At 38.6% G+C, this 18,324-nt stretch overlaps 2 protein-coding genes and 2 long non-coding RNA genes across 4 annotated transcripts; all 4 read right to left on the bottom strand.

The window, feature by feature from the left end:
- Window positions 1-4,450: 4,450 nt before the first annotated feature.
- LOC307010537 lies at window positions 4,451-5,869 on the bottom strand. Its single transcript, XR_013800208.1, has 3 exons — window positions 5,731-5,869; window positions 5,161-5,305; window positions 4,451-4,846 (listed from the first exon to the last, which is right to left on the bottom strand). It is a non-coding gene; the product is annotated as an uncharacterized lncRNA (long non-coding RNA).
- Window positions 5,870-5,966: 97 nt separating this feature from the next.
- Window positions 5,967-8,869, bottom strand: LOC307009911 (uncharacterized protein; the record flags this gene model as incomplete). The annotated part of the gene is made up of 6 exons (XM_079634128.1): window positions 8,099-8,869; window positions 7,640-7,963; window positions 6,953-7,144; window positions 6,680-6,774; window positions 6,462-6,512; window positions 5,967-6,383 (listed from the first exon to the last, which is right to left on the bottom strand). Exons 1-6 carry the CDS (start codon window positions 8,256-8,258, stop codon window positions 5,967-5,969), a joined length of 1,239 nt encoding a protein of 412 aa, XP_079490254.1. The 5' UTR covers window positions 8,259-8,869.
- Window positions 8,870-13,684: 4,815 nt separating this feature from the next.
- Window positions 13,685-15,066, bottom strand: LOC307010955. The gene is made up of 3 exons (XR_013800318.1): window positions 14,966-15,066; window positions 14,396-14,540; window positions 13,685-14,082 (listed from the first exon to the last, which is right to left on the bottom strand). It is a non-coding gene; the product is annotated as an uncharacterized lncRNA (long non-coding RNA).
- Window positions 15,067-15,734: 668 nt separating this feature from the next.
- Window positions 15,735-17,578, bottom strand: LOC307009910 (serine/threonine-protein kinase pim-2-like; the record flags this gene model as incomplete). Its single annotated transcript, XM_079634127.1, has 6 exons — window positions 17,420-17,578; window positions 17,147-17,241; window positions 16,929-16,979; window positions 16,468-16,849; window positions 16,256-16,368; window positions 15,735-15,743 (listed from the first exon to the last, which is right to left on the bottom strand). The coding sequence occupies exons 2-6, from the start codon at window positions 17,207-17,209 to the stop codon at window positions 15,735-15,737; spliced, it is 618 nt and encodes a 205-aa protein (XP_079490253.1). The 5' UTR covers window positions 17,210-17,241; window positions 17,420-17,578.
- Between the last annotated feature and the right edge of the window lie 746 nt (window positions 17,579-18,324).

The raw sequence follows: 18,324 nt of genomic DNA, 5'->3' as shown, positions 1-18,324 counted from the left end.
AAGGAAAAAAATAACTTTTTTTAGATATAAGCAAATATGAATAACGCGTTGAGACTAAAGAAAATGTGCATAAAAATGAGCACAGCAAACTACAGTAAAAACAGTATATTGATGTAGTGCAATCCAAAAAAATAGTCGTACAAATTATTAACTTTAAGGCAGAAATATATAAGAACCCGTAACAAACGTGTCAAACAGACAAATGGCAATGGAGCACCTCGTTTTGTTCGGCAAATTATATGGGCTATTAAGTTAAACCCAGTCACACTTTAATAAAGTGCAACGTTAAAGTTATAAACAGGGTTAAACCCTAAAGTAACAAAGTACCTGACTTGAGGGCGTAGTTGCTTCGTGTGGATATGTACTCGTTCATATAGAAGTCCTGAATCGGCAAAGTGCAGTATTACTACAGAGTGAAACAAGTAAATAAACAAGCGTAGAAGGAAATTCAGGTTGGTGGAAAAATTTCGGTGCCCTCCACAAAAGCCCTTCCTCCTACAAAGTAAGCCCGCTTGTTGTCCCGCCGTGCTTTGTCCACGAGAGGCCATAGTTTGTTTCTTTTTTCTCTATCTATCGGGGACAGATCCTCAGACAATTTTAAGTTGTTATTCCTGAGAAAAGGAGAGTCCTTCGCAGCCCGCCAAATGGCATCACGGTAGAAGCGCGAGGTAAACTGAAAGATGATCCCTCTAGGTTTGTCGTTGCTCCCTTGTTTACGCCCAAGTCGGTGTACTGTATCGACAGTGAATGGAAGTTTGTCCTTTGCTTCTGGTAAAAGCTGCTGACAGACCTGGATAACCCTCTCCCGAACATTCAATTCAATTCAATTCAAGTTTATTTGTATAGCGCTTTTCACAATACTGTTTCAAAGCAGCTTTACAGAAAATGCATTTCAAAAATATACATACAAAAATACAGTTAGTTAATCATAAAATTTAGGGCATAACATATCGCCGGCGTTGGGTCGTCTCTTCACAGGCGTCGGGTCGTCTCTTCACAGGCGTCGAGTTGTCTCATCACAGGCGTTGGGGCATCTGAAGTCTCCATGAGAGGCTGGATACATAACTGGAGCTGACGAACTCTATTTGAGTTATCTCGGGACAGGCGTCCCGAGATAACAACAAAAAAGGCAGATGGGAAATAATTAGCGTAGCTGCTGTTCATAATATGAATGCATTTGATCTGATTTAACTGTAGTATAAAAGGTATGAGATGCATCATATGAATGCTTGGCTAAAGAGATGCGTCTTTAATCTAGTTTTAAACTGGGAGAGCGAGTCTGAACCTCGGACAATATCAGGAAGGCTATTCCAGAGTTTAGGAGCTAGATGTGAAAACGCCCTCCCTCCTTTAGTGGACTTAGTTATCCTAGGTACGACCAGAAGCCTCGAATTTAGCGATCTTAAAGAGCGCGATGGATTATATGGCGATAGAAGATCTCTTAAATACACAGGAGCTAAACCATTTAGGGCTTTATAGGTCAGTAACAATACTTTGTAATTGATACAGAACTTAATAGGTAACCAGTGTAGAGATGCTAAAATTGGTGTTATATGATCATATTTTCTTGACCTAGTAAGAACTCTAGCAGCTGCATTTTGGACTAACTGTAGCTTGTTTACGGAGGATGCAGGACAACCAGCTAATAAAGCATTACAGTAATCTAGTCTCGAGGTCATGAATGCATGAACTAACTTTTCTGCATCAGAAACTGATAGCATATTACGTAGCTTAGCAATGTTTCTAAGGTGGAAAAAGGCTGTTCTTGTGACATTTGAAATATGATTTTCAAAAGACAAGTTGCGGTCTAGTATAACACCCAGGTCTTTTACTGTAGAGGATAAAGTAACAGGACATTCATCTAGATTAAGGTTGTATTGTAAGAGGTTTTGTGGGCAGTTTTTTGGACCAATCAGTAATACCTCCGTTTTATTTGAATTTAATAGAAGAAAATTACACGTCATCCAATATTTTATATCTTTAACACACTCTGTCATTTTAGATAATTTAGTGTTATCATCTGGTCTTGATGAAATATATAATTGAGTGTCATCAGCATAACAGTGGAAACTTATTCCATGTTTTCTTATAATATTACCAAGTGGCAGCATATAAATTGAGAATAGCAGGGGGCCTAATACAGATCCCTGCGGCACTCCATAATTTACTGACGTTATCTTTGATTTTTCCCCATTTAAATGGACAAAATGGTAACGGTGTGATAGGTACGATCTAAACCAGCTTAATGCCTGTCCCTGAACACCAGTGTAATTTTGAAGTCGATCTAAGAGTATTTTATGATCTATAGTGTCAAACGCAGCACTAAGATCGAGTAAAACTAGTATTGAGATACAGCCTTGGTCAGAAGCTAAAAGTAAATCATTTGTAATTTTAACCAGCGCAGTTTCTGTGCTATGATGTGGCCTGAATCCTGACTGAAACTTTTCATAGATATCGTTTTCTTGCAAGAAAGAGCACAGTTGAGCGGACACAACTTTTTTTAGTATTTTAGACATAAATGGAAGATTTGAAATGGGTCTGTAATTTGCTAGGTTATTTGGATCTAATTGTGGTTTCTTAATAAGAGGTTTTATAACTGCCAGCTTGAATGTTTTTGGAACATGTCCTAAAGATAGAGACGAGTTAATAATATTGAGAAGAGGCTCTTCCACTACAGGTAACACTTCTTTCAGTAGTTTAGTGGGTATTGGATCTAATAAACATGTTGTTGGTTTAGATGCAGTGATAAGTTTATTTAGCTCTTCCTGTCCTATAGTTGTAAAGCACTGTAGTTGTTGTTGAGGGGCGATAATTGAGGCTGAATCAGAAGACGCTGTCAAAGATTGTACATTTACAATTGTGTTTCTGATGCTTTCTATTTTCTCAGTGAAGAAATTCATGAAATCATTACTATTAAAATGTAACGGAATATTTTGTTCAGGTGATGTCTGTTTATTTGTTAATCTAGCCACAGTGTTAAATAAAAACCTTGGATTGTTTTGGTTATTTTCTATTAGTTTGCGGAGATGCTCAGCCCTGGCTGCTTTTAGAGCCTTTTTATAACGTGACATACTGTCTTTCCACGCGATTCTAAAGACCTCTAAATTTGTTTGTTTCAATTTGCGCTCTAAGTTACGAGTTTCTCTCTTGATAACATGCGTAGCACTGTTGTACCATGGTGCTTTAGTTTTCTCTCTAACCTTTTTTAATCTAATTGGTGCAACAATTTCTAATGTACTAGAGAGAATGGTGCTCATACTGCTAGTCATTTCCTCTAGCTCATCCGTTAGTTTGGGTTCACTGAGAAGCTGAGATAGATCAGGTAAGCTATTCAAGAATCTATCTATAGTAGTTGGAAGGATTGTTCTGCCTGGTCGATAACGCGGCGCAACATGACACATTTCAGCCGTACGTAGTATGCAAGTTACCATGTAATGATCAGTGACATCATCACTTTGCGGTATAATATCTATATCGGTTGGATCGGTTCCATATGATATAATTAAATCTAGAGTATGATTAAGACGATGAGTGGGACCACTAACGTTTTGCTTGACCCCAAAGGAGTTTAATAAATCTGTAAACGCAGCCCCTAACGCATCATTTGTGTTATCAACGTGTATGTTGAAATCTCCAACAATTATTGCCTTATCGACATTGACTAATAGATCTGAGAGAAAATCTGCAAACTCTTTTAGGAAATCAGCGTAAGGCCCTGGTGGTCTATATACAGTAGCCAAGGCTAGAGATAATAGGGATTTCTTTCTTACATCTAGGAGCGTAACATTTAGCACAAGTACTTCAAACGAATTAAACCTGTGGCCTGTTTTCTGAGTAACATTAAGAATATCTCTATAGATTGTTGCAACACCGCCGCCACGACCAATCAGACGGGGCTCATGCTTATAACCGTATCCTGGTGGAGTGGACTCATTAAGACCGAAATAATCATTCGATTTAAGCCAGGTTTCAGTAAGGCAGAGTACATCGAAGCTGTTATCAGTGACCATTTCATTTATTAATCTAGGTTCAGGTACTAAGGTCAGTTGGATTCGATTAATAAAAGCTTAACAAAGTGACCTAAACATTTTACTAGTAATCACACGTTTTATGTGTAATTTTACATGTAACGTTACAATAAATCGTAGGTATAATTTAATTATTTTTGATTTCAGTTAATGCAGGTGGAGCTGGGAAAGGTGTATGGTTTCTGAAAGCTGCAACTATTACAAATGCTAACAAAGTGTTTGAAGGTTGAGCACGCAAGCTCATTGGCTACTGATACAGCAGGAACCAATCAGCTGTGCCCTACATTGCCTACAGTGCCCTTGACCATTATCTCTCTAATAATGCAAGAATAGCTTCTTTAACCTAAATAACCAACGAGTGTGTCATGCAAAAAATTATATCATTGCCCACAGACTCTAGTCTCATTTATTATAGCGTGATGTTTTAGACAGGCTGTGTAAGTTTGCAACCATGTAGATATATTTTAAACCGTTTCACTTTAAAGGTTTCTCATAGGCTGAGACTGTTTAAAAGCATTTCTTCTTTTGGATTAATTGAAAGCATTTATTCAAAGGGGTCATATATACAGATTGGTTATTTGTAAAGCACTATATACATAAAGATGACTTGTCTTGACTTCTAAAACAAAGCAAATGTGGCTGTGATGACTTGATGTCTTCTTTCCGGTCTTCAGTCTCTCATGTTCTTGCTCAGATGTGGACAGGCTCTGATCTCCAGTGTGGCGGCTTGAGTTCCTGTCAGGATGGGGTTGGACTTGAGGCTTCAGGTCAAGTCTCAAGCTCGAGCCCTCCACCAAGGACAGCAAGTATGTTATTCCCTGTCCAATACAAAGATTTTATAAGCAAATCAACTCATGAATGTTTTTTTTTTGGTTTATAATTTTTTTTTAAAGCTGATTTACACAACAGAATTTAATTATAGCAATTGCATCACTTATTCTGTTATTTTCCTGTTTATTACCATGAAGCCGCTTTGAAACAATCTGTATTGTTTAAAGCACATTATAAATGAAGGTGACTTGACTATAAAAAGAACATTAAAATAAAAAGAAAATGAAAACCTCACTACAAATAATCCAGAATTGAAGACAAATGCTAATAATCCCACTCTGTCTGTTACACTTCCTCACACCTGAAATCACTGATCGGGTGAATCTCCTGAACGTCTCCATTCTACAGTCGATCATTTCTAATCCATTTATGTTGTAAGATCTGCTCTAACGTCGGGCGTTTAGTTGGATCCAGGGTTAGGCACTGGCTAATCAGATCACTGCATTCTGTACACATTTTATTAAGGAGAGAGCTGGTTAGTCATGACCATGTGACACTAATGTTGGCATGAAAACAGCATCTGAAACATGATTAATATAAGGTAAAGTGTTCTTTGTCTTTACTTTAAAGGTGAAGTATGTATTTGCTGCTGCACTAGTGTCACATTGCGAAATTACAAAATAAAGCGTATTTTCAAAAAACCTAGCAAACGCCTTTTGATGCATTACATCTTCCCCAACTCAAACATCACAAACGCAGCTCTTACGGGTTCTTTTCCCGTGGCTCCGCCTGCAACAGTAGCCACGGCGCAAACTCTCACTATACGTTTAACTATATATTCAAATTTGACATAATTCACCTTTAGCTGTTTCTGTACTGAGACTTTGCTTTATGTGTGTGTTTATCAATGTTATCAATATTATTCACTCACCTTTGGATAAGTTGGAGTTCTGAAATGTAACTTTGGCTTCTTTGATTTCCGTTGGATTGTGAAAAGGAGGAACTGCGTTCACCATCTCGTATAATAACACTCCTAGAGCCCAGACATTTGATGGGACGGCGTGAAATCGAGGTTCTGTGAAGACTTCAGGTGGGCAGTAATCCTGTAAGCAAGACATATGTGCATTGTTGAGCATTTTTTTAAAGTCACAAATAATCAGCAAGTCACTACATCCAGGTTTCCAAACTCCCAAAATGCTCACCAATGTATATGTAGCTGTCGTAGCCATCACTACTGAGCAGCTGACCAGAGCCAAAGTCTATCAGCTTGAGCTCTAACGTGTCTTTCTTCAACAGGAAATTGTGCGCATGAACGTCATTGTGAAAAACGTCATGCTCAATGCAGTGTTGCACTGCCAGCACAGCCTGTCGCATGATGACCCGTGCTGTTGTTTCGTCCATTTGAGGATTACGAATGATGAAGTCCAGCAAGCTCTCGCAGGGTTCGGGATACTCCATCACCAGGGTGAATTTATGAGGGTGTTCAAACCAGTCGTGTAGTTGTATGGCGTAGGGGCTTATGGGTTCTTGCCTCATCATTAGGAGCAGCGCCACTTCTGTAATGAGAGGTTCGGGATGTCCAGGCTGGAGAAAAGTAGTAGACAGAAGGTTAGCTGGGTAAAAATCTGAAGAAAACATCATTTTTAAATTTGGCCAACTTACAATAGCAAGATAAAGATCGTTGCAAGTCTTGTGCATCCGCTTGATGGCAACCTGCAAAACCGAAAAAGAAAAACAATGTTCAATAACAGTAACAGCATTCAAGCGCCTGACCTTGCACATAATATTAACGATTTGAGCATCTGAGTATTATGTGTATTAAATAAGTTTTGATGCATGCAAGAGCAAAATGTTTGTTCAATTCAGCAAAATTGCTTTACCTTTTTGCCATCAAATTTGCGTGTTCCCTCGAACACTCTTCCGAATCCTCCGCATCCAATCATCACTCCCGCGTTATAGAGAGACTCAAAGGAGTCTGAAAAACAAACAGGAAAATATGAGAAATATATGAGCCCGCTAGATGCTTTGTTTTGTGCTGGTGGAAAAAATCATGTTAATATTCTCTGAAAACAAGCCTCAAGATATCTTTAGTGGAAACCAAGATGATAAAACTGTTTAAAACGATGTTAGAGAAATAATGACTGCAGATTTACCATGATTTGGCTCGACACCGGAGTAATCTGGATCAGAATCAGGCTCTGAGTCCAGATCTAGTGGAGGAACGAACGGCTCCACAACATCCACAGCTTTACTGTCACAACAGCTGCCGAACCAACTCTTCAAACTCCACACGTTCCTGAAGAAAGAACAAATTCTTCCCATCTTCTTACGTTTACTAGGATTTTCTGAAACAAAGGGGGGAAATTTAAGCATACACAAAAATTAGAAACATCTCTGACCTCACATTTAACATAAGTAATATAATATAAGTAAAAATCATTATATTTCACGATAATGATAATTATTTTTTTGTTATTTTATTTAATCTTTTATAAAAAAGAGAGCATACATTCCCAGGCCTCATTTGGCACAGTTCTGGCAATGATAAAGGTCATATGAGCCATGTCTTAAAATATATTTCACATTTCTTTTTTATGAAATAAAATGTATTTAAATAAACATTGATTTTCATAAATACAGCAATGTCTTATTAAGACGTAACGGTTTACATGAATACTGGTCACAACAGCCATTTTGACATAATTTTGTGTGTATTTGACCGTTCAAGCGCAATACGTTGTGAAACAGAACTCAATCGGGATCGTATGCGGTCTGAGAAGCTGTCAGAAACTTGTCAGAAAATGTTAAGCAGTCACCATTCTGCCTTATTTCAGTCTCACCTGTCGAGCTCTTGTTCACAGGTGAATCCTCTATGGCATCCTGAGCAGTCGGGACATTGGAAGTCTTCATTGGCTCGACGGGAACTTGACCAGGCAGTGGAGGACACATCAACTCAAAGCTGTTGGATCTGGACAAACTCCTGTTTCCGCCACTGCCCTGTTCATGTTGGCTCTCAGATCTGTTGTTACTGCTCCTCTTCTCGATGATGTACGTTCCTCTGCTGCTAAAGCTCGACAACCCGCATAGCCACCTCTCCACATTCCCCACAGAGCGGGACAAAGATGGTGAGGACATGATGCCCGGTGAAGAATATGTGGAAGCGGCTGGAATATTCCAGACATTTTTAATAATATTAATAATCAATGTCAGTGGTCACACCAAAATGTTACTTTATTTTTTTCAACTTTCTATTTTCAATGACAAATCATTTATTAACTTTAATAAAAGCCTATTCTGACCTCTGCGAGAGCGTTTGGATGAAGTGGACGGACGTCCATCATCTGGGCTCTGCAACTCTCTCTTCCCGTGAGCCGGACCTGTGGACACAGAAACAAACTCACAAGACAGAGGTGTTAAATATCCAGGAATAAGCTCCTGGCTCTGGGTCGGGCCTGGCATCCTCCTTCAAACTGCAATAAAAACAATACAAATGCAATACAAAATACAATACAATAAAATATTATTCTCCTCAGAAATACCCCACCCCAAAAATAAATTAATAATAAAATAAAACTCCAAACCCCCTCTAAAATAAGAAAAGAACAATCAAATATTAGTGTCCTCAGAAAATAATATGATACAACTATAAATAAAACTATGTAAAGGATATCATCCGGTCTCCTTCTAGAATAAAAGTCCTCCGAACAGTTTCAAAATCACAAGATCAGCACAGAAAATATTCAGCAAAAGTCTCTGAATTCGCCTCGTCTCTCAACCACCAGAAAGCGATCTAGCGTGTTGATATTCGCTTTGCCATAGCAACTAAAATTCGAATCGCTCATATGCATCATATCATAACAAGCGTCGCCATAGCAACTTAAATTCTAATCACTCATGTACGCGCACCTGAAGTCGCGTACATCGATGAATGTTATTGTTAAATAACCATTTATCACACTTTTATTTTTAAATAACCATTTAACAATATACAAATGTATAATTACTGCTTAGCTGAAAAATGGCAGTTGAAAATTCAACTGTTAAAGCATGAAATAATTATTAAATTATTACTAACCTTAAGGTAACGTTACCGCGATTCAGTGAATATGACTTTGCTGTGGGTATATTATCAGTAATAAAATAAGCATGAAAAAATAGTTCAGAAATCAGAAATTCAGTAATCGTTCAGAAAAACAGTATCAGAAATTGAATAAAGGCCAATAATGAGTTTGCAAAAACTTACAGACCATGATTTTTTATATTTTAATGATATTGACAACATATTTGTCAAGTTGCAGAATTGACTCAATGTGTGTCCAATTTAAGAAGAGGCACTATGTAATTTGTCTTCTTTAATATTAATACTTCCATGATAAAGAGACACTTAAAAACTCATATTTCGCCTCAAGTTAAACTGAATTGTTTCATTTACCTTCTGTGTCCGGCCCACAACGCTTCCGTGACAGGACTTTTAAACAGCAAACAGGTAAAACAATAAAAGGCATGATTTACATCGCAACCGGCTAGCCAGCTCTGTCCAAATCCGTCCATACTGCATCATAGTTTTTTTTTTTTTTTTTTTTTTTTCGTTTGAACGCCCTGAGAAATTATTTTTGTAATGATAAAAGCGAATTTAAATTCATCATGAAATAGATATTGGGCGTGGCTTTGCCTTGGAAGTCGAGAATGGTCCAATCACACAAGGCCAAAATATTCTAAAACAATTTTGATTCGCTTAAATCAAAAGTGGGAGGCTCTGCCACAAGGTCAATCTGAAACAAGCCAATTAGAGCTCAGCCTCAAGTCACATGCGTTTAAAAAAAAGTACGAAATCCATTTGTCTAGACCCGCACACACTAAACGAACGAAATACAATTTTAAGTTTTTTATTATTAATAGGTAGGTACTAACATGATTACCAGTCGAATAGTTCAACTAAATAATGTTATTTTAAAATTATTTTGCAATATATATTACACTTATGTTTAACATGTTGAAGTGCCCTTCTTCGTATATCCTACATTATCTCTTTATGTAGATTCAAAAATGTGTGCCGAGGTTGACAACATTTTATTTAAATTTATCTGGAGAGGCAAGGAAGATTATATTAAAAGGAAACCCATAATTACAAATGAATCAGAAAAAGGATTAAATGATTTTGACACTATTAATAATATAGGCTTTGTGAGAATAATTTCCATGGTTCTTTATTCCCAATCTAATCTTTAAAAAATATGGTGGTCTTGAATTTTTTACTTGCCTGTGATTTTAAATGCACTAAACTCCCAATTAATTTGTCTAATTTCAACAAAAAAAGTTTTGGATGCGTGGAAATTGGTCTACAAACACAATTTTTCTCCCCATTCCTGTGTTATTAGGAATTATAAATATATATTATTAAAAAACAAGACTACTTTTAAAGTGACTGGTTTAACAAAGGTTTAGTTTTTGTTACAGACTTATTCAATCAGTCAGGTGACCAATATAACTTAATAATCAATAATCTTAAAAGTCAATAATCTTGAGACAAATGTATCTTCAAAAGAATATTTAAAACTCATTAATTGTATTTCCCTGAAACTACTTTACCTTATATAAAATGAAAAGATGTATAATCCATTGACAGTATATAAACTGGACACAGCGACCCCATAGGTTTCAACAGAGAAAAGTGAAGTCAATTAGAAGCACTCACTTCCTGATGGCTGACCGTACTGCGCAGCCTCAAACTGAGCTTGACGACGTAGATGTGACGTGAGCAACCTGTCTGACAGCTGTAGGTCTTCTAGTAGCTGTGCCGAGAGAAATCTGAATCATTCCCTTCCGAATCTCGCAGAGACGGAGAGCGTGAGTATTAGCCGTCCATGAGCTAGCAGGAGCAACCTTATGACTCTCTATGGGCTTCTGCCTTGACTTTATCGGACTTTATGCCTCCCCCCCGATTGCTTGCGAGCTTCTCCGCCTGTCTATGCGGTAATCTCTCGACTTGTGCGACAGAGTCGAGTGGTTATGACGCAATCGTTAGCCTATTTTTACAGAAACTGCTTCTACGGGGCCATAACGTAATATACAAGGTAATGGAGCATTTTATACCAAGATGCCTGTCTCTATGATCCGGTCTGTGAGCGACCTACCGGATGCCTCCACAAGTGAGGCAAATAATGTTAGAGACTCTGTTTAGGAAACAGACAGGTTGTTGGCAAGACTAAGTCAGTAAAATAGACCAGGTCAGCCTCCCTGGTGGCTTTATGTCCCCCTCAAAAAGTGACTGGATGGGACTCCTTTATGGACCCCCTGGCCATATTACCTTAAAGGAAGACCTTCCAAGGAAGCTGTTGGTTCCAAGCCTTTGAGCGGCCTTGGTAGGACTTCATTGTATCGGAGGCCTCTTTGAGGCTTAAAGCTTGGGCAGTGGCCGTAGGGAATACTGTCACTAGCTGCGTTTACATGGCTCAATCCGAATGAAATCAATCCGATTAAAGAATCCAAACAAGGTGTTTACATTGACGACAAATAAAGTAATCGGGTTGATGTGCGCGTTTACATGTCACAAGCTTTACATCTGATTTGATAGTTTTAGACATGCGCAGTTACGCACAATCAGTGCACTAGACGATTCCCGCCGCCGTTCCACGATGCGCATAACAGCCACCCTCTTACCATTGCTTTTTTTTTATTTATTTTTATTAGATTTAACATTTACGTACTTCAGCTGCTAATTAGGAGACGACGAGCGCGTGATGTTCTGTGCCGTGCTGCTTGTATTTATCAAGCAATTAAAATGCCTCTACCAGAGCCCAGAACAAGGCGTTTGTGGATGAAAGTCCGAAGCAAGTACTGGTGGGACAACGTTGTCTTGCACCAATTCACGGACGTGGAGTGGAAGGAAAATTTTAGGATAACACGACAGTCATTTATGACCCTATGTTCAATGGTAGAGGGGTACATGGCACCCGAGGAATACCGCACGCCATCTTCCCTTCAAAAACAACAGTGCGTCTTACGTCATTACGTCATTTCTACGTCATTGCACATGCGCATTCCTTTCAGATTTGGTTTTCAGTCCGATTAAGTGTTTACATGTTCTCTTGATCAGATTACAAAAGGAATAAACCACCCCTTTCAATCCGATCGAAATTTCAATCGGATCGAGCTCAATCGGATCAATTAAGGTGTTTACATGAAGGTTTTTCAATCCGATTGAGCCTTCAATCCGATTATAAGGGTCCATGTAAACGCAGCTACTGACAGCCTGTATATGACCCCGAAGGGGAGTGTTTGGCATTTCAGTGAAACTACCATATCTGACGTTTTTGTCACAGCCATAATTTGGCATGCACTCCCCTCAGCAAGGTGGGTTTGTATATCGATCCCCATAGCGTCATTGACGCAGTGCGAATTCACTTTAGAAAGGGAACGTCTGAGGCTACGACTGAGAACAGGGAACGATACACTGCGAAGCCAGCAATGCCTCTGGGATACCGGCTGAACAGTCCCTTCAGAAAATAAGTGGATGACATGTTCTCTAGACGCCCGTTTTATACTTCCGGGTCGCACTAGTAGTGACGTCATAGGCTGTCGCCCATCAATAACGATTGCCATGATTGGATCAGCTTTCAGACACCGGTTCACGTGGAGGGTGTTCCCCATAGAGCTGGTAATTCCCGCCCCCTCCGTAAAACCCCGCTGGACCTCAAAGTTGAAAAACCGTCAATGCAAGTGAATGGGAGAAAATAATTATTTTCTGGTCCCGTTCGAATTGTGCCATGAATGTGAACATATGTTGTCTGTGAATTTTTTATATAATCTTTCGTGTGAAAAATGCTACAATTTAGCGGGTAGAAGTTTGATACGGGTAGACTTTGTGTGAGAGCACTTTGTGGACTACAACTCTTCGCTGCTTTCGACGCGTTTGAAACGTCAACACCACTAGCTCACGGCTCTAGCTCACGACTCCCGCTAGACATGGCTGTGTCTTTGGTGCACTTCACCGCCTTCTTTCAGGGAGAGGACAAAATCGTTGAGGTTGGCGAAAACCACGGGTAAGTCAACTTTATGGGGTGACGTCACATAGGCGACATGTAGTCTTTCTCGTTATGTCTTTTCCACAACTGCTAGCCGACGAATCATACCGTATACTGTCAAACTTGTAACATGAAAGGTTATATAAAAAATTCACAGACAACATATGTTCACATTCATGGCACAATTCAAACGGGACCAGAAAATAATTATTTTCTCCCATTCACTTGCATTGACGGTTTTTCAACTTTGAGGTCCAGCGGGGTTTTACGGAAGGGGCGGGACTTACCAGCTCTATGGCGTCATCGACACAATGTCTCGTTCCCTGGTCTCGGGAAACATAGGTTACAGTTGTAGTTGTTACAGTTGTAACCTAAGACGTTATTAGTTATCATCCTTAGTGTGAACTTAGATTAATCAGTTAACTGAACTAGTACCTGAACCTTGATTAATAAAAGCGATTAATAAAAGCTTAACAAAGTGACCTAAACATTTTACTAGTAATCACACGTTTTATGTGTAATTTTACATGTAACGTTACAATAAATCGTAGGTATAATTTAATTATTTTCGATTTCAGTTAATGCAGGTGCAGCTGGGAAAGGTGTATGGTTTCTGAAAGCTGCAACTGTTACAAATGCTAACAAAGTGTTTGAAGGTTGAGCACGCAAGCTCATTGGCTATTTATACAGCAGGAACCAATCAGCTGTGCCCTACATTGCCTACAGTGCCCTACTGTGCCCTTGACCATTATCTCTCTAATAATGCAAGAATAGCTTCTTTAACCTAAATAACCAACGAGTGTGTCATGCAAAAAAAATATATTATTGCCCACAGACTCAGTCTCATTTATTATAGGGTGATGTTTTAGACAGGCTGTGTAAGTTTGCAACCATGTAGATATATTTTAAACCGTTTCACTTTAAAGGTTTCTCATAGGCTGAGACTGTTTAAAAGCATTTCTTCTTTTGGATTCATTGAAAGCATTTATTCAAAGGGGTCATATATACAGATTGGTTATTTGTAAAGCACTATATACATAAAGATGACTTGTCTTGACTTCTAAAACAAAGCAAATGTGGCTGTGATGACTTGATGTCTTCTTTCCAGTCTTCAGTCTCTCATGTTCTTGCTCAGATGTGGACAGGCTCTGATCTCCAGTGTGGCGGCTTGAGTTCCTGTCAGGATGGGGTTGGACTTGAGGCTTCAGGTCAAGTCTCAAGCTCGAGCCCTCCACCAAGGACAGCAAGTATGTTATTCCCTGTCCAATACAAAGATTTTATAAGCAAATCAACTCATGAATGTTTTTTTTTTGGTTTATAATTTTTTTTAAAGCTGATTTACACAACATAATTTAATTATAGCAATTGCATCACTTATTCTGTTATTTTCCTGTTTATTACCATGAAGCCGCTTTGAAACAATCTGTATTGTTTAAAGCACAATATAAATGAAGGTGACTTGACTATAAAAAGAACATTAAAAGAAAAAGAAATTGAAAACCTCACTACAAATAATCCAGAATTGAAGACAAATGCTAATAATCCCACTCTGTCAGTTACACTTCCTCACACCTGAAATCACTGATCGGGTGAATCTCCTGAACGTCTCCATTCTACAGTCGATCATTTCTAATCCATTTATGTTGTAAGATCTGCTCTAACGTCGGGCGTTTAGTTGGATCCAGGGTTAGGCACTGGCTAATCAGATCACTGCATTCTGTACACATTTTATTAAGGAGAGAGCTGGTTAGTCATGACCATGTGACACTAATGCTGGCATGAAAACAGCATCTGAAACATGATTAATATAAGGTAAAGTGTTCTTTGTCTTTACTTTAAAGGTGAAGTATGTATTTGCTGCTGCACTAGTGTCACATTGCGAAATTACAAAATAAAGTGTATTTTTAAAAAACCTAGCAAATGCCTTTTGATGCATTACATCTTCCCCAACTCAAACATCACAAACGCAGCTCTTACGGGTTCTTTTCCCATGGCTCCGCCTGCAACAGTAGCCACGGCGCAAACTCTCACTATACGTTTAACTATATATTAAAATTTGACATAATTCACCTTTAGCTGTTTCTGTACTGAGACTTTGCTTTATGTGTGTGTTTATCAATGTTATCAATATTATTCACTCACCTTTGGATAAGTTGGAGTTCTGAAATGTAACTTTGGCTTCTTTGATTTCCGTTGGATTGTGAAAAGGAGGAACTGCGTTCACCATCTCGTATAATAACACTCCTAGAGACCAGGGGCCTCATTTATAAAGCTTGCGTACGCACAAAACGGGGCTGAAAACATGCGTACGCCAGTTCCTGCGCAAAAGGTGGGATTTATAAAGAAAAACTTGACGTGAAAATATGCGCACCTCCACGCAAACTCTGACCCATGCGTACGTACATTTTGGAGACAGAGCAGTTTGGCGACACCGATGGTGAGCTGGAGTTAAATGTCTTTTTGGTCACTTTTAGACAGAAAATCGAAATAAAATTATACATATACAGAAAGATAATAGCTACAAATATAATTTCACTCACCAAGCCTATCACTTGAAGGAAATATCCACACCTTGAAAGTCCGCGTCAAAGAGCGCGTTGGGCCGTTAGTGAAACTGACGCATATCTAACGGCAGATGAAGTAAAACTGTAAATCTTCATTATGAGTCCTAATCATAAATAGGCTACAGTGCATGTTCACATTCACAATAACATTTTAAATAAAATATAATTTAAACTATGTTTTACTATATAAACATTTAGATTAAATATGCTCATTAATGGAGTTAGGCTAAACACTTAAACTTCATGACATTTACTGAAAAGCTAAAAATATATATAGCCGTATACATTTTTGTTGTGCATGCGATGCTTTTTAACTCTTTTCATTTGGCATGCTGTGTTTTAATGTTTTAACTAGGCTACAGAGATGCTTATCATGATAATAGCAGATTTTGCAAATATAATGCACAACAAGGTCTATCTGTTTCCATTACAAATATAAATCAATTAAAAATACTATTTGGCCAGTGGAAAAGATTGAGAAAAACTTTCTCTGAAATGCATTGTACACTATTTGATTTATTTATTCAAAAACAAGGCAAGGATAGGCTACTACCGGTAAATTATTTGTATTAATGTAATGTGACGGCACATCCGTATTTCATATTTTCCTCATGTCTTGTACCGTTAAACATGTTATCACGTGGATGAATAATCATATGCAAATGATATGCAGATGAGGATATGCATTGTAAAACTAGGCGTTGTAAGCTCCATATATGGTTATTTCGGGGAGGAGACGCATGTGCGCACAATCTTCAGCTGAGTGGGATTTATAAAGTGAATTCTGCGCAGGTTCTGGCGTACGTACGGTTTTATAAGTCTGAATATTTTTTTGCGTACGCCATTTTTGGCTTTCGGGCGCACGTACACTTTTAGTAAGGATCCTACGCACAGTTTTATAAATGAGGCCCCAGACATTTGATGGGACGGCGTGAAATCGAGGTTCTGTGAAGACTTCAGGTGGGCAGTAATCCAGTAATCCTGTAAGCAAGACATTTGTGCAGTGTTGAGCATTTTTTTAAAGTCACAAATAATCAGCAAGTCACTACATCCAGGTTTCCAAACTCCCAAAATGCTCACCAATGTATATGTAGCTGTCGTAGCCATCACTACTGAGCAGCTGACCAGAGCCAAAGTCTATCAGCTTGAGCTCTAACGTGTCTTTCTTCAACAGGAAATTGTGCGCATGAACGTCATTGTGAAAAACGTCATGCTCAATGCAGTGTTGCACTGCCAGCACAGCCTGTCGCATGATGACCCGTGCTGTTGTTTCGTCCATTTGAGGATTACGAATGATGAAGTCCAGCAAGCTCTCGCAGGGTTCGGGATACTCCATCACCAGGGTGAATTTATGAGGGTGTTCAAACCAGTCGTGTAGTTGTATGGCGTAGGGGCTTATGGGTTCTTGCCTCATCATTAGGAGCAGCGCCACTTCTGTAATGAGAGGTTCGGGATGTCCAGGCTGGAGAAAAGTAGTAGACAGAAGGTTAGCTGAGTAAATATTCTGAAGAAAACATCATTTTTAAATTTGGCCAACTTACAATAGCAAGATAAAGATCGTTGCAAGTCTTGTGCATCCGCTTGATGGCAACCTGCAAAAACGAAAAAGAAAAACAATGTTCAATAACAGTAACAGCATTCAAGCGCCTGACCTTGCACATAATATTAACGATTTGAGCATCTGAGTATTATGTGTATTAAATAAGTTTTGATGCATGCAAGAGCAAAATGTTTGTTCAATTCAGCAAAATTGCTTTACCTTTTTGCCATCAAATTTGCGTGTTCCCTCGAACACTCTTCCGAATCCTCCGCATCCAATCATCACTCCCGCGTTATAGAGAGACTCAAAGGAGTCTGAAAAACAAACAGGAAAATATGAGAAATATATGAGCCCGCTAGATGCTTTGTTTTGTACTGGTGGAAAAAATCATATTAATATTCTCTGAAAACAAGCCTCAAGATATCTTTAGTGGAAACCAAGATGATAAAACTGTTTAAACCGATGTTAGAGAAATAATGACTGCAGATTTACCATGATTTGGCTCGACACCGGAGTAATCTGGATCAGAATCAGGCTCTGAGTCCAGATCTAGTGGAGGAACGAACGGCTCCACAACATCCACAGCTTTACTGTCACAACAGCTGCCGAACCAACTCTTCAAACTCCACACGTTCCTGAAGAAAGAACAAATTCTTCCCTTCTTCTTACGTTTTCTAGGATTTTCTGAAACAAAGGGGGGAAATTTAAGCATACACAAAAATTAGAAACATCTCTGACCTCACATTTAACATAAGTAATATAATATAAGTATTAATCATTTTATTTCACGATAATGATAATTATTTTTTTGTTATTTTATTTAATCTTTAATAAAAAAGAGAGCCTACATTCCCAGGCCTCATTTGGCACAGTTCTGGCAATGGTAAAGGTCATATGAGCCAGGTCTTAAAATATATTTCACATTTCTTTTTTATGAAATAAAATGTATTTAAATAAACATTGATTTTCATAAATACAGCAATGTCTTATTAAGACATAACGGTTTACATGAATACTGGTCACAACAGCCATTTTGACATAATTTTGTGTGTATTTGACCATTCAAGCGCAATACGTTGTGAAACAGAACTCAATCGGGATCGTATGCGGTCTGAGAAGCTGTCAGAAACTTGTCAGAAATGTTAAGCAGTCACCATTCTGCCTTATTTCAGTCTCACCTGTCGAGCTCTTGTTCACAGGTGAATCCTCTATGGCATCCTGAGCAGTCGGGACATTAGAAGTCTTCATTGGCTCGACGGGAACTTGACCAGGCAGTGGAGGACACATCAACTCAAAGCTGTTGGATCTGGACAAACTCCCGTTAAGACTGTTGGATCTGGACAAACTCCTGTTTCCGCCACTGCCCTGTTCATGTTGGCTCTCAGATCTGTTGTTAC

This window comes from Phoxinus phoxinus (genome assembly GCF_949152265.1).
Source record: "Phoxinus phoxinus genome assembly, chromosome: 14".
In the NCBI taxonomy this organism is placed as follows: Eukaryota; Metazoa; Chordata; class Actinopteri; order Cypriniformes; family Leuciscidae; genus Phoxinus; species Phoxinus phoxinus.
Note: the sequence above shows the minus strand (reverse complement) of the source record. Positions and strands in the feature narration are given on the sequence as shown.